This window comes from Trichechus manatus, unplaced genomic scaffold, assembly GCF_000243295.1.
Source record: "Trichechus manatus latirostris isolate Lorelei unplaced genomic scaffold, TriManLat1.0 scaffold00097, whole genome shotgun sequence".
NCBI classification, from domain to species: domain Eukaryota; kingdom Metazoa; phylum Chordata; class Mammalia; order Sirenia; family Trichechidae; genus Trichechus; species Trichechus manatus.
In genome coordinates this window covers 1,564,862-1,589,768 of record NW_004444033.1, presented here as the reverse complement: position 1 = coordinate 1,589,768, position 24,907 = coordinate 1,564,862, and the positions used below count along the sequence as shown (strand labels likewise).

The 24,907-nt window shown below is 39.1% G+C and overlaps 1 protein-coding gene across 1 annotated transcript in view; it reads left to right on the top strand.

Moving 5' to 3' along the window:
* Window positions 1-24,907, top strand: part of GRM8 (glutamate metabotropic receptor 8) — an 813,379-nt gene that overhangs the window by 557,203 nt on the left and 231,269 nt on the right. Inside the window, exon 7 of the mRNA XM_023737146.1 lies at window positions 16,145-16,345. Within this exon, the coding sequence (XP_023592914.1) occupies window positions 16,145-16,345 (201 nt within the window). The remainder of the gene's footprint in view (window positions 1-16,144; window positions 16,346-24,907) is intronic.

Sequence of the window (24,907 nt, the reverse complement as noted above, 5' to 3'; positions counted from 1 at the left end):
TATGAGTTTAGTGCTGTCATTTTGATATCTTTTTTCTGTGTGTTGTTGACAGTTTCTCTGTTCCCCTTAATTTTCTGTGCTGAGTCATTGTTCTTCATGAATTTTCTTTTCATTGTCATTGATTTTGTATTTGCTGAGTCTTTATGTTTTTCTTGTTTTTTTATTTTGATGTGTAGGATTGTTAGTTTCCTTTGTGGTTACTTTAATATTTACCTCTATTTTTCTAAGTTTAAATCAATCTTTTATTTCTTTATATCATCTTGACTTCCTCTCCATATGAAAGATCTGTGACTACATTATTTAGTCCTTCATTTTTGTTTTAATGTTATCATCTTTTACATACTGACATCTCTATCCCTATTTTCAGTGTTTTAGCTTTGGTTTATTTTGACTTCCCTATCTAGGCTGATATCTGGTTGTTCTGTCTTGTGTTCTAGTCTTGGGTTGTTGTCTGATATTACTGATTTTCTAACTGGAGGAATCCATTTAGTATTTCTTGTAATTTTGGTTTGTTTTTTGCAAATTCCCTAAACTTCTGTTTATCTGGAAATGCCCTAATTTCGCCATCATATTTGAGAGACAGTTTTGCTGGATTTAGAATTCTTGGCTGGCAATTTCTTTCCTTCAAGGCTTTATATATGTCATCCCATTGCCTTCTTGCCGGCATGGTTTCTGCTGAGTAGTCCGAGCTTAGTCTTATTGACTCTCCTTTGTAGATGACTTGTCTTTTATCCCTAGCTGCTTTGAAAATTCTCTCTTTATCTTTGGTTTTGGAAAGTTTGATTATAATATATCTTGGTGACTTTCTTTTGGGATCTACCTTATGGGGGGTTCGATGAGCTTCTTGAATAATATCTTCTCACCTTTCATGATATCAGGGAAGTTTTCTGTCAACAAATCTTCAACAATTCTGTCTGTATTTTCTGTTATCCCCCCCTGTTCTGGTACTCCAATCACTCATAGGTTATTCCTCTTGATAGAGTCCTACATAAACCTTACGGTTTCTTCACTTTTTAAAATTCTTTTATCTGATTTTTCCTCAAATAATTTGATGTCAAGTGCTTTATCTTCAATCTCACTAATTCTGACTTCCATTGCCTTAATTCTGCTCCTATGACTTTCTATTGAGTTGTCTAATTCTGAAATTTTATTGTTAATCTTTTGGATTTCTGTTTGCTGCCTCTCTATGGATTATTGCAGCCTGTTAAATTTGTCATTATGTTCTTCTCTAATCTTCTTAATTTCCTCTGTTGCTTTGTCTGTATGTTCCTTAGCTTGTTCTGCATTTTGCACGATCTCCTTCCTGATCTCTTGAAGAGCACTGTATATTAATCTTTTGAATTCTTCCTCTGGTAAGTCCAAGAAGTTCTCTTCTTCTGGAAGGTTTCTTGATTCTTTGTTTTGGTAGCTTGCTGAAGCTATCATGGTCTGCCTCTTTATGTGATTTGATATTGACTGTTGTCTCTGAGCCATCATTAAGTTATTATATTTGTTTATTTTATGTTTGCTTACTGTACTCTAACTTCTTGTTTTGTTTTGATATGCCCAAATATGCTGGTCATGTGAGCTAGTTTGATTATTGGCACCTTTGAAGCTCTCATGTCCTGTCACCAGGTGGTTAGAGCAGTTACTAGGTATGTGAGCCCAGAGTCTGTTTACTTTTCTTGTATGGATTCAGCTCAGGTGTCCAGGTAGTCAGTCAGCAAGTGTGTGGTGCAGGCTCTCAGCTACAGTCCTAGATGGGCATGGGTGATCAAAGCAGGCACAGGTATCTGGCTGCATTAGGGGGGTTATGCACTAAGCAAGGCAGGGGGCTAACGGCTGCCCCTGAGTGTCTGGGAGGAATGCATGTCCCTGTTCCCTAGAATGCATAGGTGGGTGGGTTTTGCAGCCAGACTGTGGGCACCCAATGCTGTTGGCTGTAAGGACTGGGAGGCGCCACTTCTTCTTGGATCCGTCACAGGTGGCTAGGTGGCATGGGTGGAGCCACCAGTCCTCAGCCCCTAATGTAGGTAGATGAGAACCCTGCTTAATGGGTACAGCAGTGCCAAGTGTCATGAACCTACCACTCTACTGTATAGCTGGTAGAGTTGAAATTAGGCTTCAAGTATATACCCTGTCATACTCTGCTAATGAGGGCCTATGCTGTTGGAATGGGCCCACACAGGTCTATGCATGGGTGAAAGGCATTCAAAGTCCGTGGACCCCTTATGCCCATGCCTAGGCAAAGGAACTGTGCCTGCCCTGAGTTCCCAGCTTAGGAGAGCTGGCAGGTTATTTTCTCCTGTTTGTTAATTTGTTCCCTCTCCAAAGCCGGGAAAGTAGCTCAGGGTGTGTGACGGGTCCTACTTCTGGCCCAGAGGAAACAGCAATCACTGAAGCTGGCCTGGGACCCAGTGCAGAGCAGGGAGGGTACAGGTAAATGGGAGAGAGGGTCTTCCCAAAGTGGGTGTTTATTGATCCATGCAGTAGGTTAGAGGCATGTACTTATCTTTTGCTAACTGAGTGCCGCTTCTCACTGGTTCTGGAGAGTTGAGCAGACTCTCTGCTGCTTGGTCTCTCCCCATGTGGAAAACTCGTCCCAAGTGCCACTGCTTGCCTCACTGCACACGCCAGCTTATCTGGCCTGTAGGGTGCCAGTTCCTGCCAGGTCAGGTCTGGCAACTCCTTGCTGCTTCTGAAACTCCTCTCCCTCCGCCTGCTGCTCAGTCCGATTTCCCAACTTTGCCTTTAATGTTCAGGGCTCCTGTATTGTCATATATAATTGATTCACTTGGTTTTCGGGTCTTTGTTGTAAGAGAGACCAGAGGAAGCGTTTGACTGCTCTGCCATCTTGGCCCAGCCTCCTGCACCAGCAATTTTATACATTATTTTGAAGCAAAATTTGCCTCTTATGTGCATGAGCTAAGAAAAGTATGTAGAAAAATGAAACTGGTTGAATTTAATCAAAAAGCCTTTTCTTTGTTTAGGGAATAAGGGATAAATCCATGAATTGGCTTCCTCTTCTGAACTTTTTTCTTTTCAACTGGTTGTTTTGCCTGAAGGTATCTTCTTAATCATTTGCCACTTACCTTGGGTTTCTGAGTGTGTTAGACACCCTAGGGCACTTCATGGGAAATTTCACACCTGAAGGGGACACCTGGCACCTGCCTGAAGCACTTTCCATTTACTGCCAAGCACAAAGGAGACAGGAGGGAAGTTATTGTGGGCTGATCTAGTTTCCCTTCCTGGTTGATTCGCAAGTGTCTCCTGCTGCGTCGTCAGGCAGAGCAGATCCTTCAGTTCTGGGTACTCCATTTAAATTACAGAAGAAGATGGATAACAGGTGATTTTCAGCAAAGGACCCTTATCTTCTAATTTTCTCTGCCCTTTGTAAATAGATAAGGCCCAGGCTCAAATCAGTTTATTAGTTCAATACATCTGTTTATACAGGCCCCTGACAAAGCCTGGAACCCTTGTGGCACAGAGGTTAGGAGCTCGCTGCTAACCAAAAGTTTGTCAGTTGGAATCCACCAGCTGTTCCTTGAAAACCCAATAGGGTTGCTATGAATAGGAATTCACACCACAGCAAATGGTTTGGTTTTTTTGTTTGTTTGTTTGTTTGACAAAGCCTAGTGCAAACCAGGATTTCATTCCAGTTGGAACCCCTGCTGAGGATTTGCATTTCTAACATGTTCCCAGGTGATGCTAATGCTGCTGGTTAGGGACCAATTCTGAGAATCACCAGTACAGCAATGGGTCTCAAAATTTATTATAATCAGAATCACCTGGGGAATCATTCAGGTTTGAAGCCCTGTTCTCAGAATTGTTCCCCAACCAACATCATTAGCATAACCTGGGGAACTTGTTAGACATGCAAATTTTCAGCAGGGGTTTGAACCGGAATGAACCGGTTTGAAGCCCTGGAGCAAACAGCAGAGCCTTAGGTATAGAATTCTCTCTTGAGCTTGTTGATGTTATTTTCCTTGAGAAATTTTATATGTGAATAAAACACACACACAAACACCCTCCAAGGCTAAAATATTCAATTAATAAATGCAAATGTATTAACTTTAATAGCTTTTGCTTTCACTACAAACATCCAAATCATCTCACTTAAGAATTTCAGCTATACACCTGAAATAAACTTTTCCTTTTGTTTCAGGTGTATTGTTGAAATTCATAAACAAGATTTTTTTTTGTAGCTCAGAAAAATATTTAAAATGTTATAGAAACTTATTCTGTCTTTTTAGTACATTTTAATATATTAAATATACTATACTGTCATTTCTTAATATTTGTTAACATTCATTAATCAGTATTTTTGTAAATGTTTATATTATTTCATAATATTTTAATTCCTGTTCCACTACTCTCTTTGAACACACACACACGTGTGCACGCACACACACACATACACACAGTCACTACTTACAACTTAATTTTCAGGAGACAAGCCAATCATGTGTCTAGTGCGAAAAGTTGTTTAGGAGTTTTGAAAAGCAAAAGGCTAGCCTAAGCTGGAAGAGTCAAGGCAATTTCACAGAGCAGGAGGAAGTAGTAGTTAATGGTGGAGATTTTGAGTCAGATCTGACTTTATATTGACATTTACTGTCATAACTATGATCTTAGGTAAATTATTCAACTTTCTGAGTCTCTGTTCCTTTATCTGTAAGATATGGATAATAATAACTCTATGTGAGCATTAAAGGGATACTACTTGTCAAACGCCCTGCCCATTTGAACTATTTATGCCCTCTCTCCTCCCTTTCACTACTCTGACCTTATTTTACATAACTGGTTCTTGTAATCACTGCATAAAAATAAGGAAAGAACTAAAAACTTTTTTCCTTGGTGAGGAATCAGATTCAATGTTTGGCTGAAGTCTAAGAATAATGAAAATGTGGCGCTGCAGTTAACCAGTACTGAGTGTGCAGGGAGAAAAGTGAAGGCTGGTCTTAGTGAGAATTTCCGGTCTTCAGCAGGAGCCAAGGTACTGGATATTCCCAACTGTTCTAGAGAATTGGGTTTAGTAGTGTTGTGTTCAGGAGCCGTGGTAGCGCAGTGGTTGAAAGCTTGGCTGCTAACCAAAAGGTTGGCAGTTGGAACCAATCAGCTGCTCTGAGGAAGAAAGATGCAGCAGACTGCTTCTGTAAAGATTTACAGCCTTGGAAACCCTATGGGGCAGTTCTACTCTGTCCTATAGCATCACTATGAGTCCGAATCAACTCAATGGCATATAATTGGTTTTTGGTTAGTGTTTGTTCAGTTGCACCCTTGTGGAATCTTTCTGCGATCTTAGTGCATGTAAGGAGGAAGCAGCTAGAAAAAAGAGAACATGCTCAAGAATACAAGAATTTTAGAGGTGGAAGGAACCCTGGCAGATCATCTTGTTCAATCCTCTAATTTTTACTGAGGAAACATGAATGCTAGAGAGATCATGACTTGGCCAAGGTCACGAAGTTGCAGCGCTAGAGCTGGAACTCATGTTTCCAACATCTCAGGCCATTGGTCTTACCATAGCACTGCATAAGATACTTTGCTCCAAAGTGGCTTAAATTATTAGAATGTTATAAATAAATGGTCAACCATATTACTGTTACATGCTTACTCTAAACATTCAGCCTTTTTATTCTTTAACTTAACAAATATATATAATGTCTATACTACCTCAGAGGACAAAAGAAACACTACAGACTGTTAAAAAATCAGTCTTTTGCATAATCAACTTTGAATGGCCTTTGCTCTACCTATACCTCGTCCCCCATAGATTTGTCCCAGGATCTTTGCAGGCTGGTTTCTTTATGAAAAAAAAAAAAAGAGAGAGAGAGAGAAAATAATCAGTCTTTTGAACTGAGGTCTTGATATGGTTGAGGAGATGTCATAAATTGAACCTTCTTATTCACCTGATTTTCCCAGCTCTGTTAATGGTGCCAATACTCTACCACTTAGCTTCAAAACCCCTGAGCTGTTGATTGCCCACAACAAGCACCCCCATATTTTATCAAGTGGCTAAGTCCTGTCAACTTGACATCTGCAATATATTTTTCCTCATTTCTTTTCTCATCTCCACTGTTTTCATCCTATTTCTGTCCTCTGCATCTCCCACTGCCCAACTTGTATCTCTACTTTCAATCTATGCTTGCTTCCATTATTGAAGAAGAACAAAGTGGGAAGCCTCACACTACCTGATCTCAGAAACTACTACACAGCCATGGTAGTCAAAACAGTCTGGTAATGGTACAATGACAGACATATAGACCAATGGAACAATTAAGAACCCAGATGTAAATATATCCACCTCTGGACAGCTGATATTTGACAAAGGGCCAAAGTCCATTCAATGAAAAGACAGTCTCTTCAACAAATGCTGGTGGCATAACTGGACGTCCATCTGTAAAAAAATGAAACAGGATCCATACCTGACACTCTACACAAAAACTAATTCAAAATGGATCAAAGACCTAATATAAAACCTAAAATGATAAAGATCATAGAAGAAAAAATAGGGATAGCACTAGAGGCTCTAACACATGGTATAAATACAATATAAACCATAAATACCAATGCACAAACACCAGAAGATAATATGGATAACTAGGAGCTCCTAAAAATTAAACACTTGTGCTCATCAAAAGACTTCACCAAAAGAGTAAAAAGAGAACCTACAGACTGGGGAAAAAAATTTTGGCTATGACATATCCGAAAAGTGTCTAATCTTTAAAATCTACAAAATACTTCAACACCTCAATGACAAAAAGACAAATAATCCAAGTAAAAAATAGGTAAAGGATATGAACAGACCTTTCACCAAAGAAGACATTCAGGCAGCTAGCAGACACATGAAGAAATGCTCAGGATCATTAGCCATTAGAGAAATTCAAATCACAACTACAATGAGAGACCATCTCACCCCGACAATACTGGCACTAATAAAAAAAAAAAAAAAAAAACCACAGAAAATAACAAATGTTGGAGAGGTTTCAGGGAGATCGGAACTATTATGCACTGCTGGTGGGAATGTAAAATGGTACAACCACTATGGAAAACAATATGACTCCTCCTTAAAAGGCTAGAAATAGAAATACCATCCCATTCCTAGGAATATATCCTAGAGAAATGAGCCGTCACACAAATAGACATACACATGCCAAGTTCATTGCAGCATTATTCTCAGTAACAAAAAGATGGAAACAACCTAAGCGCCCATCAACAGACGAACGGATAAACAAACTATGGTACATACACACAATGGACTACTACGCAACAATAAAGAACAATGATGAATCCATGAAACATCTCACAACATGGATGAATCTAGAGGTCATTATGCTCAGTGAAATAAGTCAATCACAAAAGGACAATTATTATGTGAGACTACTATTATAAAAACTCAAGAAAAGGTTTACACACAGAAAAAAAACAATCTTTGATGGTTATGAGGGAGGGGAGGGGTAGGAAGGGAAATCACTAACTAAGTAGTAGACAAGCGTCAACTTTGGTGAAGGGAAAGACAACACACAATATAGGGAAAGTCAGCACAGCTTGACAAAGGCAAAGTCTTAGAAGCTTCCTAGACACATTCAAACACCTTAACGGACCAGGTTGCTGGAGCTAAGGGCTGGGGACCATGGTCTCGGGAGACATCTAGGTCAATTGGCATAACATAGTTTCTAAAGAAAATGTTCTACATCCTACTTTGGGTAAGTAGTGTCTAGGGTCTTAAAAGCTTGTGAGCGGCCATCTAAGATACATCTATTGATCCTGTTCCGTCCGGAGCAATGGAGAATGAAGAAAACCAAAGATACAAGGAAAATATTAACCCAAAGGACTAAAGGACCACATGAACCAAAGCCTACACCAGCCTGAACCCATAAAGAACTAGATGGTGCCCGGCTACCACCACCTACTGCTCTGACAGGGATCACAATAGACAGTCCCAAACAGAGAGGGACGAAAATGCAGAATAAAATTCAAAGTCACAGAAAAAAGACCAGTCTCACTGGTCTGAAAGAGACTGGAGGAACTCCCAAGACTATGGCCCCTGGACACCCTAGTAACTCAGAACTGAATCCGCTCCCAAAGACCACTTTTCAGACAAAGATTAGACAGGCTTATGAAACAAACAATAACACATGTAAGGAATGTGCTTCTTAGTTCAGCCAAATATAGGAGACCAAATGGGGCAACTCCTACCCAAAAGCAAGATGAAAAGGCAAGAAGAGACAGGAAAACTGGACGAATGGACACGCGGAACCTAGGGTGGAAAGGAGGAGAGTGTGCTGTCACATTTCAGGGATAGCAACCAATGTCACTACACAATTTGTGTATAAATTTTTGAATGAGAAACTAATTTGTGCTGTAAACTTTCACCTAAAGCACAATACAATTTAAAAAAAAAGAATAAGAAAACAAATTTATGCTTGCTTCAATTCACTTTACACGTTGTTACCAGAAATAATTTAAAATACCAGTCATGGTTCTCTGTTTCCTGCTAAGTAATCTTCAGTATTTAAGCCTAGCATTTAAGGTGCTCTGTGATCTAATCTGGAGCCCTGGTGGTGCAGTGGTTAAGACCTCAGTCGCTAACCAAAAGGTTGGCAGTTCAAATCCTCCAGCCTCTCCTTGGAAACCCTATGGGGCAGTTCTACTCTGTCCTATAGGGTCACTATGAGTTGCAACTGACTCGACGGCACCTATCAACAACAACAATCTAATCTGGGCGGCTAACTTGAAAAAATTATTAAATATCATTACTCCAGCCCGACTTGAGGTGACATCTTACCTGAGGCTTGGAAGATGAGACGCATCCAGGCAAAGAGCAAAGAGAGTTACAGAGGGAATGTCTGAAGGAGGGTGCTGGAGATGTCATATTCTATTCAGGAACCTAAAAGTCGTCCCGCAAGTATGGAACAGGGCGAGGTGGGATATCCGGAGATGAGACAGGAGAGATGGGGTTCCCACAATGGAGGGTGATGTAAACTGATAATTTCCTAGTTAAAGGCCAGGATTTAGGTCCAGGAATGTGTCCAAGGCCACATGCTTTCTAAGTTGTACTGCTGGGACCTGAATCCTGGTCAGCTCAGCTCAGCTGGTCGGTTCTCTTTCTTCTAGAGACAGTCAGCTGCCTCCATTAGTGAATTTGTCCTTCCGCCTCATCCCAGGGCCCATGTTTTCATTCGTCTACAGTTTGGGAGGTGCACACCTGTCACCTGTGTATACAGGAGGTATTCCTGGATGATGGAACCTGCTTGTTTCCTCTCCGTGATCCTCCGTTCTGATTCTATTGTGTCCTTCAAATCAAATCAAATCAGCTAAATTCAGTAAAAGATGACTTGTGTTTCCCAGAGTGATAGGGACTACTTTTTAGTGCCTTTAGCGGTGCAGCTCTTGGCGTGGGTCTCACGGATTTAAAAGTCACCACACTTTATAGTTACAACATCCACGTGTGATGTTGGGAAAAGCACAGTGTAGATCATCACTATCTTGTGTCTGGTTAATCACATAACTAGGCATATGGAGCACTTGTGGAATTCAGAATAACTTTTTAATTTGGTCCTGTATGCATATATGTATTAATCATAGCAAGTTCAGAAACTTCTCTTTTTCTCTCACCATCCTCTCCACAGAAACACCAAGAAAATGATTTACTTATTTAGGATAGTTGCTGCATGCTTAAGACAAAGTCAAAGAGAAACTGAAAAAAAGAGAAATATTTTTTAACCTACAAATTTAGAGTGTGGGATTATTTCTCCCTGTGCATAAAAAATTCGACCAACTGGCTGTTTGGATTCCCAGGAATAAAATGACTGATAGGATTTCCATTTGTTGTACCAAACTGATCAGCTGTTTATTGGACCATCATTACATTAGCATTAGAAGCTTAATAATTTCAGGAAAAGAAAAACAGCCCTCTAACATCTCAATTTAGAAAAATAAACTATATCCTGAGAAATGAGGCCTTCTTAGAAAGCAAAGCTCAACAGCCATAACATGTCGGTCAAAGAATTTAAAACTCACATCAGGCTCATCTTAGAAACTCATATTGTAGCATTCACAACACTTTGCAAACTTGAGCAGACTTGACTTCTTACTTTCCAGTTGCCATCTAGTCGACTCTAACTCACAGCAACTCCACGTGTGTCAGAGTAGAACTGTGCTCCATAGGGTTTTCAGTGGCTGATTGTTTTGGAAGTAGATCAGCAGGCCTTTCTTCCGAGGTGCCTCTGGGCAGACTCAGACCTCCAACCTTTCAGTTAGCAGCCGAGCACATGAACTGTTTGCACCACCAAGAATGCAGTGTACTCTGTAATGCATGATGTACGTGTGGTATTGCTTGGACCGATAGGAATTCACTGTGTTTTCCAGAAACATGAGATACAGTTAGAAGTTTTAGATTTCATTAATGAAAACATGTAACAATCTTGCAATAAAATTTATGAAGCTGAATTCACCTCCCTCCATACAAACACTTTGTTATATGTTGTTAATTTTAAGCTATGCACGAAAACACATTGCAACTTTGCAATCAGTGATGTTTTAAATGGATGACTGACATATAGCCTTTGAAATATTTAACACTTTATAGCAGGACATTAGCACTAACTTTAGAAACTATAGCATAATGAAATTTTACAGCCAATTAAGTGACGAGTCACTGTCAGCTTCCTAAACTTCTCTTTGAGATGAATGAGGAAATCAGATCTAGGAAGTGAGGAGGAGACTCTAGCTGCTGTAAAATCTTAAGTGTCATCATAAATTCGAAGTGTCAGGGAGTAGAGAAATACAGTGTCTAAACAACCTGCAAAGAAATCACATATTTTTTTGTTTGTTTGTCTTTAATTTAGGAAAAGTAATAGAGTTCAGTCTTATAGTTTGTCATCCTGTACTTACGTTCATCGTGGAAAAAAGTCTTACATAGTGTACATTGATTCTCATAGGACAAGTTGTTAGGTTCCTGAACTTTTTTCTTTAAAAGAAAAAGAAAATGTTCACTCAAATGAACTGGCGTTTGTAACTAGCTAAGGAAATAAATAGTTAGAATAGCGAAAATTTAAATATTTCCCTTTAATAAGATAACATGGTAATATGAAAGTACATGTGAATTAGTTGTACGTGAAGTTGAAATTGGGTTTTCTTAGGAAAAGCTAGGAAAGAGTAGGTCTTTTCAGTTATAAGGCATCTCTGTTACAATCTATCGAGAAAGAGTAGTATATAAATTTATCTCAGTGATCAAATATTCAGGAATATCTTTATGGATTGATAGGGAGGTTGCAGTGGCCTAAAAATAATCCATACATCTCTAGTTTTTATATGTATACTATGGATTTTGGAAATTTTCCAAATTCCTTAATAGTCTCCTGGTTACTGCTTCCTTTGAATCAATTTGGCTTAGACATTTTCTGCCAATGCCATGTCTGCTGCTTCCTCTATCCTGTATTAACAGAAACAGAGAAATCTTACCTTTTCTTTGAAGTCTACAAGTGAGAAACAAAATCAGATAAGTAAATAAACAGTAATACTCACAGGTGTGTGTGTGTGTGTGTGTGTGTGTGTGTATGTGTGTGTGTGTTTCTGCAGCAGGGAGATTTACAGATCAGCAACACAATGTAACCTCTAACATTAGATGTCTGTGTTTGTAAAACTTCCTGTCTTTTTTTTTCTTGCCTAGCATATATTTTTATTTATTTATTTTTATTATTGTACTTTAGATAAAGGTTTACAGAACAAACTACCATCTCATTAAACAATTAATACACATATTGTTTTGTGACATTGGTTGCCAGCCCCACACCAAGTCAACACTCTCCCCTTCTCGACCTTGGGTTTCCTATTACCAGCTTTCCTGTCCCCTCCTGTCTTCTAGTCCTTGCCCCTGGGCTGGTGTGCCCTTTTAATCTTGTTTTGTTTTATGGGCCTGTATACTTTTTGGCACAGGACCAGGCAGTGTTTCGTTCTGTGGCGCGTGGGGTCTCTATGAGTTGGAACCAACTTGACCGCACCCAACAACAACAACAACAAGAATCTTTGGCTGAAGGGTGAACCTCAGGAGTGACCTCATTACTGAGCTAAAAGGGTGTCCGGGTGCCATGCTCTTGGGGTTTCTCCAGTCTCTGTCAGACCAGTAAGTCTGGTCTTTTTTTGTGACTTAGACTTTTGTTCTACATTTTTCTCTAGCTCTTTCTGGGACCCTCCACTGTGATCCCTGTCAGAGCAGTCAGGGGTGGCAGCCGGGCACCAGCCAGCTGTGATGGACTCAGTCCTGTGGAGGCTGCAGTAGTTGTGTTCCGTTAGTCCTGGACCAATCTTCAAAACTCTGTCTTTTTTGTACCTTGGCCTCAAGCCTTTCCCTGTGTTGCTCCATCCTCCTCTCTATCTCTTTTTCCTTTCCTTCTCTATTCTTTTCACTGTGCTCTGTTTCTATCCTCCCAAAAGGAAAACATTTAATTTTATACCTTTTAAAAAAAAATTTGCCTATCATTTCATGCCTTTTAGCTTCTCTCTCTCTCTCTCTTTCTGTCTCTTTCTTTCTCTCTCGAAATCAGCTCTAGGCTTTCCTCTGTGTGTCTAAGGACTTGGCTGAAGCCTTGAGATTTATAGATATTGGGAACTGCATGTCTTTAGTCTCTTTATCTGGTAGGAAAAAGGGAAGGATTTGATTAGATTTTTTTTTTTTCTAATTGTATATACCATGAAAGAAAATTTCTTTAAACATTAAATCTATACTAATATTTTTAAGAATTGAGATATTGTAGAGCAGTGGTTTCCAAAAGGTGGCCCCACAGTCCAGGCTGGTTGTATTAGAATCTCTGTGGAGGCTTTGAAATCACAGACTCTTCCTGTCCCCAGATCTGGAGGTTCTGACTCAGTGAGTCTGGAGGGGCACTGAGGAATCTGTACGGAGAAAAGAATCAAGCATGGGGATAACTTCTCTGGATCTCATAGTCCTTGTTTTCAGTTGTCAAGTTCAGTGATGCAAAATAAATGAAATACATGGTGGTCTCTATAGGGACCTGGGACCTACCCTAGAAGGAGGCTTTTTAAAAAGTCTTATATCACTAAATTTCATTACTATTTGCCTCTTTTTTCATGATCTACCATCCTGGTTTGCCAAGGACTATTCCCGTTTCGGAGTCCCTGGGTGGTACAAACAGTTAATATGTTTGCTTACTTAACCTAAAGGTTGGAGGTTTGAATCCTTGCAGAGGCACCTGGGAAGAAACGCCTTGGCAATCGACATTTGAAAAACCAGCTACTGAAAACTTTGTGGAGCTATCCTACTTTGACATACATGGAATTGACTCAATGGCGACTGGTACTGGTTATCCCAGTTTTAGTCCCATGTCCCTAGAAACCCCTCAGTCCTGGGCTAACCAGAGCAGTTGGTCACCTGATAAGGGTCTATAAAGAAATAACTGAATCTTTTTGATTGCTGTGTCCTCTCTTTGGAGCCCTGGTGGCGCAGTGGTTAAGAGCTCAGGATGCTAACCGAAAGGTCAGTAGTTTGAACCCACTAGTGGCTCCTTGGAAACCCTGTGGGGCAGTTCAACCCTGTCCTATAGGGTCACTATGAGTCGGAATTGACTCGACAGCAGTGGGTTTGGTTTTGGTTTGGTGACCGTTCTTTGATATTTATTTATCAGTTGTCTACCTTGTGTTTAAAACTGTGGGAAATAAATTTTAGGCAGAATCTGAAAGGACTGTTTGCACAGTTAACTGATGAGATTCTGGGCCCAAGCAGTGCTGTTCAAGGACCCAGGAGACAAAAGTGCACCAGTACAGAGCACATCAAGCAGCTAAGGTAGACTGAAGGAGACAATACACCTTTTGGCACCCTGAAGATGCTCTTTCTGATAACTGTTCTTTCCTGTTTCTTTGTGCTCCCAAACTTGCGAAGCCTTTAGTAGGAGTCTTTAGGAAAATCATGATGAAATTCCCTACAATGATAGCCTGGTTTTAGATACACTGAGCTGGACATGGAGGCAGCATATCTACACAGAGATGTGACAGATAATTGGAAAAGTGGGGCTGGCAGTTAGGTGAGAGGGAAGGCCTAGAAAACTAATTTTCCAAAATAGATGATGCTGATTACTATAAATTAATGTTTTGGAACATATAACCTGCATTATGATTCCAATTTATACTTCTAGCCCATAGAGATAGATAGTAATTGAAGGTTTTGAGAATGAATGGACTCTAAGGAAGAAGAAAAGAGAGGACACAGACTTGGGGAATGGAAAGCTGAGCAATCAAACAATCAGAAAATGCATGTTGAAAAGTGAGGAGCAGAATTCAGCACCATGAAAGACTCTAGAGACACAGCATCAACCAACAGCATCCAAGGAAGCAGGGTCCCAGTAATTGAGAACAGAGAAAAATCATTAAATGATTGGACAAATATTAATCAATAAACGAACCACTGAGTGTGGGTGAAGAATATTGACTATACCACGGATTGTCAGAACAAACCAATCTGTCTTGGAAGAAGTACAGCCAGAATGCTCCTTAGAAGCAAGGATGGCAAGACTTTGTCTCACATACTTTGGACATGTTATCAGGAGGGATCCATCCCTGGAGAAGGACATCATGCTTGGTAAAGTAGAGGGTCAGTTAAAAAGAGGAAGACCCTCAATGAGATGGATTGACACAGTGACTGCAACAATGGGCTCAAGCATAACAACGATTGGGAGGATGGCGCAGGACCAGGCAGTGTTTCGTTCTGTTGTACATAGGGTTGCTATGAGTTGGAATTGACTCGACGTCACCTAGCAACAACAACATTTGTCTAGAGAAAGTCACTGGTCTTATCAGAATTTTATTAGAATTAGTTATACAAAAAAAGGACATACAAAATATTTTAATTCAATTCTTCAAATTGATATATATTTGTGTAAAGAAAATGAATATTTGTTGAAAGACTATTACGGGTTACTAACCGACAGCCATGGGAAAGTTTAAGATGTTTGCCTTTGGTCTCTCCAAGTGTTACTGGATGTGTAAGGTTAGTGGTGAGCAGTCCTAGTGGCACAATGGTTAAGCGCTTGGCTGCTAACTGAAAGGTTGGCGGTTTGAACCCACCTACTGGCTCCACAGGAGAAAGACAGACCTGGCAATCTGCTCCCATAAAGATCACTGCCTAGAAAACCCTATGGAGCAGTTCTACTCTGTCACATGGGGTCACTATGAGTAGAAATTGACTCAAGGACACCTAACAACAACAGGGAGATTATAGAAGATCCCTTTTGGTTCCATAAATCCACTAAATTTTCCAGGAAGTGAGCAAATACTGGGCTTAGAGTTTGAGATCTGGAAATTCTTCTCAAATCTGCTTTATGAGCCCATGTGACTTTAGCCTTAATGAACCTTGGTTTTCTCATCTTCAAAATGAACATTTTGGATATCAGATGATTTCTAACTTAGTTTCCTAATCCTATTTTATTTTCCTTTTTTAATCCTATGCTTCTTATACATACCGAATGATAAACACGAAGCCGGTGTCAATTCTCAGTCTGAAATGTGCCCTAAACACAAATACAAATTCAGAATGACTTTAAGTTTGAGAGATCTACATTTTTGAATAAAAAATTAAAATAGAAATTTGGGTTCAAGACAAAAAATAAATGGGATGATTTTCCTAAAGATAACAAAGTTCTCTTAAGGAAATATTGTCATATAATGTTTAGAAGAAGGACTTTGAAATACAGGACATTCAAGACAAGAACAAATTTGGATTAAAAAAAAAAAAGACCTCATTTTAGGCCACTAATTAGATGGAGCACCTGGAGCTGAGGTGGATGAAAAGAATGATATTGTACACATTTTAAAAGATCAAGCCATTACTGAAATGTTATGTAATTACCGGAACATACAATATAATAGGACTCAGTAAAGTGGAAATAAAGATAATGAAACTATACTTCTCTTATTTACTTGATATCTTTTGGTTGCTAATGAAATCCTTTCTGTTCTTTAGAACAGAAAAATTGAAAAGTCCAATGCCTAGTTTAAAAACATGACTCGGTAAGTCTGGGCCTAAAGTAATCAAAAGTAAAATCAAATAGTTGTGTCTCATTAAATGTGCCTCAGATGATGGAAATCTTAGCCCTAATGCCATCTTTTATTGAAACCTCACAAAGGGGATTGACGGTTCCCCTCTGTTTTGCAGGGCTGGAGCGCATTGCTCGGGACTCATCTTACGAACAGGAAGGAAAGGTCCAATTTGTAATTGATGCCGTATATTCAATGGCTTATGCCCTGCACAATCTGCACAAGGATCTCTGCCCTGGGTACATTGGCCTCTGCCCACGGATGAGCACTATCGATGGAAAGGAGTTACTTGGTTACATTCGGGCTGTAAATTTTAATGGTAAGTTACAACTAATTTTTTTTGGTCTCTAAATACTTTAGAAATGACAACAGGGCATGTGTTTGCCCCTATATATAGAAGATACTCAGAGTGGAAAGCTCAGGATTAGAAGTGGTTTCCCTTTTAATCAGAAGTGTGAATTTTTCCATCTGCTTTTAAATCGCAAGCATATTTTTTTGTGTGCTGCCATTAATCTCCTGAAAGAAGCAGAAGTTAAAAATAAGCTTCTATTGCAATGAGTTTGGGTTCTTTTGGTTTTTTTTTTTTTTGATCAATCAAAATATTCGACTTAAATATCACTATTTCAGAACTAACTTAGAGGGCTCATATGGAACCACTGACAACGGATTAGGTTTCTTTGAAAATGCTTTGTTCGTGCTGTTATTAGAAAAGGGATTGTAGACATTCGGTTTGGAAAGTGATTTCAAGATTTTTTTTTTTTCTTTTCTTTTTCTGCTCAGAAAAGCTTGATTTCAAGCTATTTAAACAGGAAGTTGGCTTGAGGAAAGTGGATAATGTGGAGTTGATATATATTTACCTTCCAAGAATGTTGTGGAGCCCTCGTGGTGCAGTGGTTAAGAGCTTGGCTGCTAACCTTAAAGGTCAGCAGTTCAAATCCACCAGCTACTCCTTGGAAACCCTATGGGGCAGTTCTACTCTGTCCTCTAGGGTCACTATGAGTCCGAATCCACTCGAGTATTGTGCTGAGTTTCTGCATCTTCTTTCTCCTTGTATTTCCCTCAATGATTTGGTCTATTTGAAGCAGAGAACTGCACCTTTTAAGATGGAACTATATGCAACGTGGTGCAGATGGGATTTGCCTACTGGGGAGGCAGAAATGCTGCTTCTGTGACTGTTACAAGAAACCGATACAGAATATACTGGATTGATAGTATTTGGTTGAAAATAGCTATACCACCTGTCTGAAGTGATGGAATTATTGAATGCTACTGTTCTTTCATGAAAGTTATAATGGTTGGTACCCATGACTTTGGTCATTATGTTCCTATAAAATGATAGAATGCTCTGAGCTGTCTAATTCCTTCGGTTTGGCTGTAATCCACATAATGCACATGCCTCTGAGGCACGTGGAGCAGCGGACTGTCCATCATAATACACTCCAGTGACCTCAGCTGCCAGCCTTTCTCAAAAAAGCCCAAGGTCATCTTCAATTTAGAATTCAAGTGGAAACTTCTTCTTTTGCTTTGTTCAGGCAGCATGAAACAAAATTTGGTTTGCATTCAAAACAGAGTAACCTCTTTTTCAGCAGAATTTTTGTGAAACACTACATAACAATTCTTTTTTGTTAAGACTATAAACACTAATGGGAGTTGGAAAATAATTTTCATGCAATTATCAAATTGAGCCAAAGAGGAGTGGTACATTACAAGGTTATTTACCCTAATGTGAGGTTGAGGAACATTTCATTTATCCAATATTGCTAGGGGGTGGGAAGATGAATGCAAAAGAGTGCATTTTCTCAATAACTACAGATCACATCTGGGAAGCAGGAAAATCTCCTAACACAACACTGAAGAACATCATTTTAAAGGCAAATTACCAGTTTCCCTTTTTTCTTAGACATAGATCAAAACCATACCCTCTTGATGGCTTCAATTATTATACCAGCTGTAATATAATGATGCTTTTAAAGACTTTTAAAGAATATCTTAATTTCTAATGACTATTAAGACTGTTCGTCTCTAGACCGCAATGATTTCTGAGTTCTTTTGTCCACTTTCCATAGGTTTTTTTCCCTTTCAACATTATCAGACTGCTGTGATCGTTGCTGTGTTTGTCTTTAGGGCTGATTCCTTCCAAAATTTGCTTCTTTCAATCTATTATGGACAGACAAACAAATATAAATTTTTATTAATTTAGTCAGCTGATATTTACTGAACTTTTATTAAGCATTGTGTAGGTGCTAAAGATACAGTAGTAGTGAAAACAGACAAAACAGATATGGAAGTTAGAGTTTCTTGGAGACTTTAGATATTCATCAAATAAACACACAAAGGTATAATAATCTGTGGTACATGTTGAAAAGAGAGGTATGCTGGACTGAGGGCTTATAATAAGAGAAACTTCTCTAATTAAAGGGGTTAGGTAGAGATGAAACTGAAGAGGAGATGGGTCTGAGATAAGGGTGGAGCAGTCGGTAGAGCCAGATAAACCATATGAGATCTTATAGGTGTTATAGATTTGTTCTCCATCTTGAAAACAATGGGAACTCCTTACAGCACAATAGAACTGTGTCTGATACAAGAGTAAGTATGTTCCGGATAAGCATCAGCTAAAGTAAATGAATTTTAGTGCATTAACTTAAAGAGACTCTCCTTGAGCTCCTTGAAGATTTATTTGGTGTATGGCTTGAGCCTTGGCTGTGTTCCAATACCTGATAACAGAGAATGAGAGATTTAGGCATAAGCAAATTATCCTGGAATATATAATTCTTTTGATGTTCAGTAATTTTCAGGATGTTCATCAAGTTTTTAAATTTCGTTATTGGCTTATCATGAATGTTCTGTAATTATTAATACCTTGCTTGTTTATGATAAGGAGCCCTGGTCATGCAGTGGTTAAAGCTCTCAGCTGCTAACCAAAAGGTCAGTGGTTGGAACCCACCAGCTGTTCTGTGGGAGAAGGATGTTTGGTGTTCTACTTCGTAAAGATTTACAGCATTGGAAACCCTATAGGGCAGTTCTGCTCTATCCTATAGGATCACTATGAGTCAGAATTGACTCAGTGGCAGTTAGTTTTGCTTATGATAAAAGACATACAGGGATGTTCAAATAGGAGTAAACCATCAAAACTATTGAAGGAGGAGGAAGAAAATACAACTAAGACCAAGGACAACATTTAGTTCTGGGCTTCCTAGCAGTTAGAGCATAAAGGGAAATGCAGTGGGCTACGTGAGTTTCATTATATGATAGAAGCAAGCCTACATATTTTTCAGGAGAGAATGAATTTTGTTGGAATTTTTTTTCCAAAAGAAATATATCATATGGGATTTTGACAGCCTAATGAGTAATGTTATTTGGGACAATTTACAGCAAAAGCAGAAGCATTCTTTTTGGGTGTTTTGCATCAAAACAAAGCTAGGAATGTAATGTTTGAAATACTGAAGGATATGTCCTTAAAGGTGTTTCAAGGAGGAAGGAGATACTCTTCCTTGGTCTAGATTTATGGCTCTTTCAAGCTCTGCTGATATGGAGATGTACCATATTCTGAAGAAGAAATGAATAGCATTTCCCTAATTCTGTATTTTTCAAACTCTATCTTCAGGATACTACTCAGAAATCTAATTTTAAATCAGTTAAATAAGAACTGCTGTTCTGAAAACTAAAACCAAACCCAATGCTGTTGAGTCGATTTTGACTCATCATGACCCTATAGAACAGAGTAGAACTGTCCCATAAGCTTTCCAAGGAGCAGCTGGTAGATTCAAACCGCCAACCTTTTGGGTAGCAGTCTGAGCTATTAACCACTGCGCCACCAGGACCCCATTGGGCTGAAGGGGTTGGTATAATCCTGGCCATTCCACTTCTTCTTGTCCTACCTACTGGTCTTGCAGGTACCTTTAAAAGTCCCAATGACTCCTTGGAGCACACTTTGAATCCACAGACTTAAATATTATTGTTCTTTGCTAGGCCTTTCATACAAGCTGAAAGTAGACATTTGGAGTTTGTGTTTTCTGTTGGGAATCTAGAAAATGGCTATTTTATGTTGTTAATTGGTTACCAGTAGAATGGGTTTTAAGGCTGCAAAGATGGCCAGATTTCTCACCTAGTGGGACAGCCAACCCACTCCCCAAAGTTTGGAGGTGCAAGGGGGCTATGACCAAACCAAAGTTTTCTCAGGATCAGCTTTGAGTCTACTGAAGAGCCTAGAATGTGCTTAACTAGACCCAGAGCTGCTAACTTTACACCACTGCAAACAATTATTTTATCCTAGAAGTTTTTTAGCGTAGCCATTACCAGTTGTCAAAGAATGAGTTTAGTAAGGCAACTTTCAGTTTTATATAGTGTGGCTTTCCATATTATTTGCCATGATCTGTGAGCTACACAAAGCACTCTCAGGTAGTTGAAAAAATTGATCCATTGGTAATAACAACCAAAAAAATATGTGTGGTTACATAGGTAGATGTACATACATACAGATGTGTGTATAGGAGGGCATATGTGAGTATGTACATGTGCATGTATAGGTTTATCTGTAGGCATATGTATATACATGCTTGTGAGTGCTGCATATATACTCACATATATAATAAAGCACAGAGGGGGCACAGTTATGGAGACTTTCTGGACATATCCAAACATAATGGGATCAGCTTACTGGGTTAAAAGGCTTAGGACTGTCCATAGTCTTGTGGGACAACATGATCAATTGGTATAACATAGTTCAAAGACAATGTTCTACATCCTAATCTGATGAGTAGTGTCTGGATTCTTAAAAGCTTGCAAGCGGACATCTAAGGCTCAAAGAAGAAGCTAGTCCATAGGACTGATAGTCCACACAAACCACAGCCTTCTTTAACCTGAGACCAGAACTAGATGGTGCCCAGCTACCACTACCAACTGTTCTGACCGAGGCCACATTAGAAGGTCCCAGATAGAATGGGAGAAAAATGTAGAACAAAACTGAAATTCCTAAAAAAGGCCAGACTTACTGTACCAATTGAGACTAGAGGAACCCCTGAGACTATACCTCTAAGATAACCTTTGAACATGGATTCGAAGCTATCTCAGTAGGTCACCTTTCAGCCAAATAATAGATTGGCTTATGAAATATTGTCACCTGTGAGTACTGTGCTTCCTTAAATAATCAACTATATGAGACCAAAGGGTCCACGTTTACCATAATGCAAAGATGAGAAGGTAAGGGTTTGGGGGCAGGGAAGCTAGATTAATGGAAACAGAACAAACAAGAATGGAAATAATGAGAATTCTGACACACTGTAAAAAATGTAACCAATGTTATAGAATAGTTTGTTTAAAAATTGTTAAATGGGAACCTAAAAAAAGAAATTGATCCATTAGATGAAATTATTTCATAATGTCCATTTAAATATTGGATAGAGGCTTCCCCAGACAGTAATTTCTGTGTAGATAAAAATTGGTAAACTAGTTCTTTCTGACATTAATTAGATATCAGGACAAATTGCTTTTGATGGTTCCTTTTAGTTTGATTCCCTGGGCTGTGCAAACAGTTAACACACTTGGCTGCTAACCAAAAGGTTGAAGGTTTGAGTCTACCCAGAAGCATCTCAGAAGAAAGGCCTAGTGGTCTACTTCCAAAAAAAAAATCAGCCATTGAAAACACTATGGAACACAGTTCTACTCTGACACATGGGGTCGGCATGAGTTGGAATCAACTTAATGGCAACTGGTTTTAGTTTGAGATACTAAAATCATGTGATTGGCGTAGTAGAACACTATCCTTCCAGTTTGTAGCAATGGCATGTGAAGCAGCCAGAGCAGCTGGATGCTACCCAGACCATGGGTATAAAATTAAAGAGAAAGACATTTAAAACTCAGTCTTGCTGAGATTGTAACCTGGCATGTGGTGTGCCTAACTAAGCAGAAGTGTAAAGAGACTTGGTTTAAATGGTCCTGCTTCTTCCAGTTTATAATTTGTTAGTGTAAAGGACATATTCGAATTTAGAGTGATGAATGATTAGTGTTTCAGGCCAGAGTTACTAGATATCAACAACTAATTAAAGATGACATATTTAGTCAAACTACTAAACAACAAAGAACTATTTGGCATAAAAGATGTAAACAACAATGGTAGCTCAATTGAATTTAATCAGTTGAACTGATTGTTTACATCACTGGCAAAATTAACCTGAACCATGTCAGCATGTGTATTTTAAGCACATTCTGAATCAGGGCATATCCGGAATTACTCACGTGTTCCTTACAGGTTTTCTCAAGCCCTCATCTCTACTTGAGGAGCCAGAGGGAAACAAAGACCTGCCTTTTAGAGTTACTTTTATTGCCGCTATTTGAGCAAAATGCTATTTCTATACATTTTTTAAGTCCAAAGATTTATCAAAAGGAAAACATAAAAGAGTTCAAATTCTTCAAGAACTTAAGCAACTGTGTCAACGTCTCATCCAGACCAGTCTGTCGGCAATAAAATATTAATACTATGCACCTTGTATAGGATCAAAGATTTTTGTGTTGCTGTGAGGACCTTATTTACCATAAAGAAAAAGCATTGGATAGAATTCCAGAGATATCTCCTCATTCCTTTTCTCTATAGTTGAGCTCATGTCAGGAGCAGGGCAACCACTGTGGCATATTAATCAGGATTGTTTGATTGTAGGTAACAGAAACCAACTTAAACTTGCTAAAGATAAAGGGAAGAATTTATGAGGCCATCTCAAGAAGCTCCAAGGCAGGATAGAAAAAGGTCTAAGAAAGTAACTGGTTCTAAGAACTAAAAGCCCATTGGAAACCCAGATGTCTTTCTGTCTGTCTACTTTGTTTGGCTCTTTTTATACTGGTTTTCTCTACTTCTAGGTCCATGGGGTAGGCAGCAGAAGGCATCCTACATTTCCAGAATTTAGCTATTTTTTGTTCAGGACACCTGTTCAGACTAATATAGATTTTTTTTTTTCTGGTTGAGAAAGGTTTTTTTATTTTCTTTTAAATTTTTTTATTGTACTTTAGATGAAGATTTACAGAATAAATAGTTTCTCATTCAACAGTCAGTACACATATTGTTCTATGACATTGGTTAACAACCCCACGACATGTCAACACTCTCCCTTCTCGACCTTGGAGGAAATTTTATTTTGGTGAAAATATACATAGCCAAATATAAACCATTTCAAAAGTTTCTACATGTACAATTCAGTGACATCAATTACATTCTTCCAGTTGTGCTGCTATTCTCACTGTCCTTTTCCAAATTATTCCATCACCATTATCTTCAACTCACTGTCCCCTAGCTTCCTGTCAAACATTTTGAGTTGCTGTTGTCAATTTGATCTCACATAGACAATCCCTTTTCTTTTTTTTGTACCTTAGCTGAAGGTTTGCAGAACAAGTAGTTTCTCATTAAACAGTTAGTACGCATATTGCCCTATGACAATGGTTAACAACCCCGCGACATGTCAACACTGTCCCTTCTCAACCTTGAGTTCCCTATCACCAGCTTTCCTGTCCCCTCCTGCCTTCTAATCCTTGTCCCTGGACTGCTGTGCCTCCTTAGTCCCTTTTTGTTTTATGGGGCTGTCCAATCCCTGGCTGAACGGTGAACTTCGGGAATGACTTTACCACTGAGCTAAAAGGGTGTCCGGGGGCCATACTCTCGGGGTTTCTCCAGTCTCTGTCAGGCCAGTAAATCTTGTCTTTTTTTTTGTGAGTTAGAATTTTGTTCTACATCCTTCTTCAGCTCTGTTCAGGACCCTCTGTTGTGATCCCGGTCAGAGCAGTCAGTGGTGGTAGCCAGACACCATCTAGCTGTACTGGACTCAGTCTGGTGGAGGCCTTGGTAGCTGTGGTCCATTAGTCCTTTGGACTAATCCTTTCCTTGTATCTTGTTCTCTTCATTCTCCCTTGCTCCTGAAGTGGTGAGACCAGTGGAGTATCTTAGATGGCTGCTCACAGGCTTTTAACACCCCAGACACTACTCACCAAGGTAGAATGTAGAACGTTGTCTTTATAAACTGTGTTATGCCAGTTGAACTAGATGTTAACAATAATATGTTTTGTAGTGGCTTAACACCTTGACTTGGTGTTGGGATTCTAGACTTTTATCCTAGCTCCACTTCTCCTTCCCTGTGTTTTGTGAGTCCGTCCTAATCTCTCTGTACTTCATCTTTGAAGTGAAAGGATTATACTAAAATGATTTAATCTCTGAGGTCTCTTCCAGCTCCAAATTCTCTATAAATTCTTTTAAAATGTAAAACTATATTTTAAAAACATATGTGTCTGTAAGTGTTCCTTCTGGTATTTCTTTTAGTTTATATTCATTTTTATCTTTCATCCGTCATTCATTTATTCCATATACATTTGATTAGACATCTTATAAGGTACCCAACAAAAGGGCTCTGTGCTAGGTTTCAAATATACAAAGATTAATGAAACATGGTTCTATGAGTTGTCAATTTTGTATTTTTACAGATGAGGCATGTTACTAACTGTAATACAATTTGGTTAGTGATATACTAGAGACGTGGGCATGTGCAAACAAACAATTCTTCTTCGGTCTTCCGCATTCATCATCGAGCCCTCGCATGCATATGAGGCGATTGAAAACACCATGGCTTCGGTCAGGCGCACCTTAGTCTTCAAGGTGACATCTTTGCTTTTTAACACTTTAACGAGGTCTTTCGCAGCAGATTTGCCCAATGCAATGTGTCGTCTGATTTCTTGACTGCTGCTTCCATGGGCATTGATTGTGGATAGAAGCAAAATGAAATCCTTGACAACGTCAGTCTTTTCTCCATTTATCATCATGTTGCTTATTGGTCCAGTTGTGAGGATTTTTGTTTTCTTTATGTTGAGGTGTAATGCATACTGAAGGCTGTGGTCTTTGATCTTCATC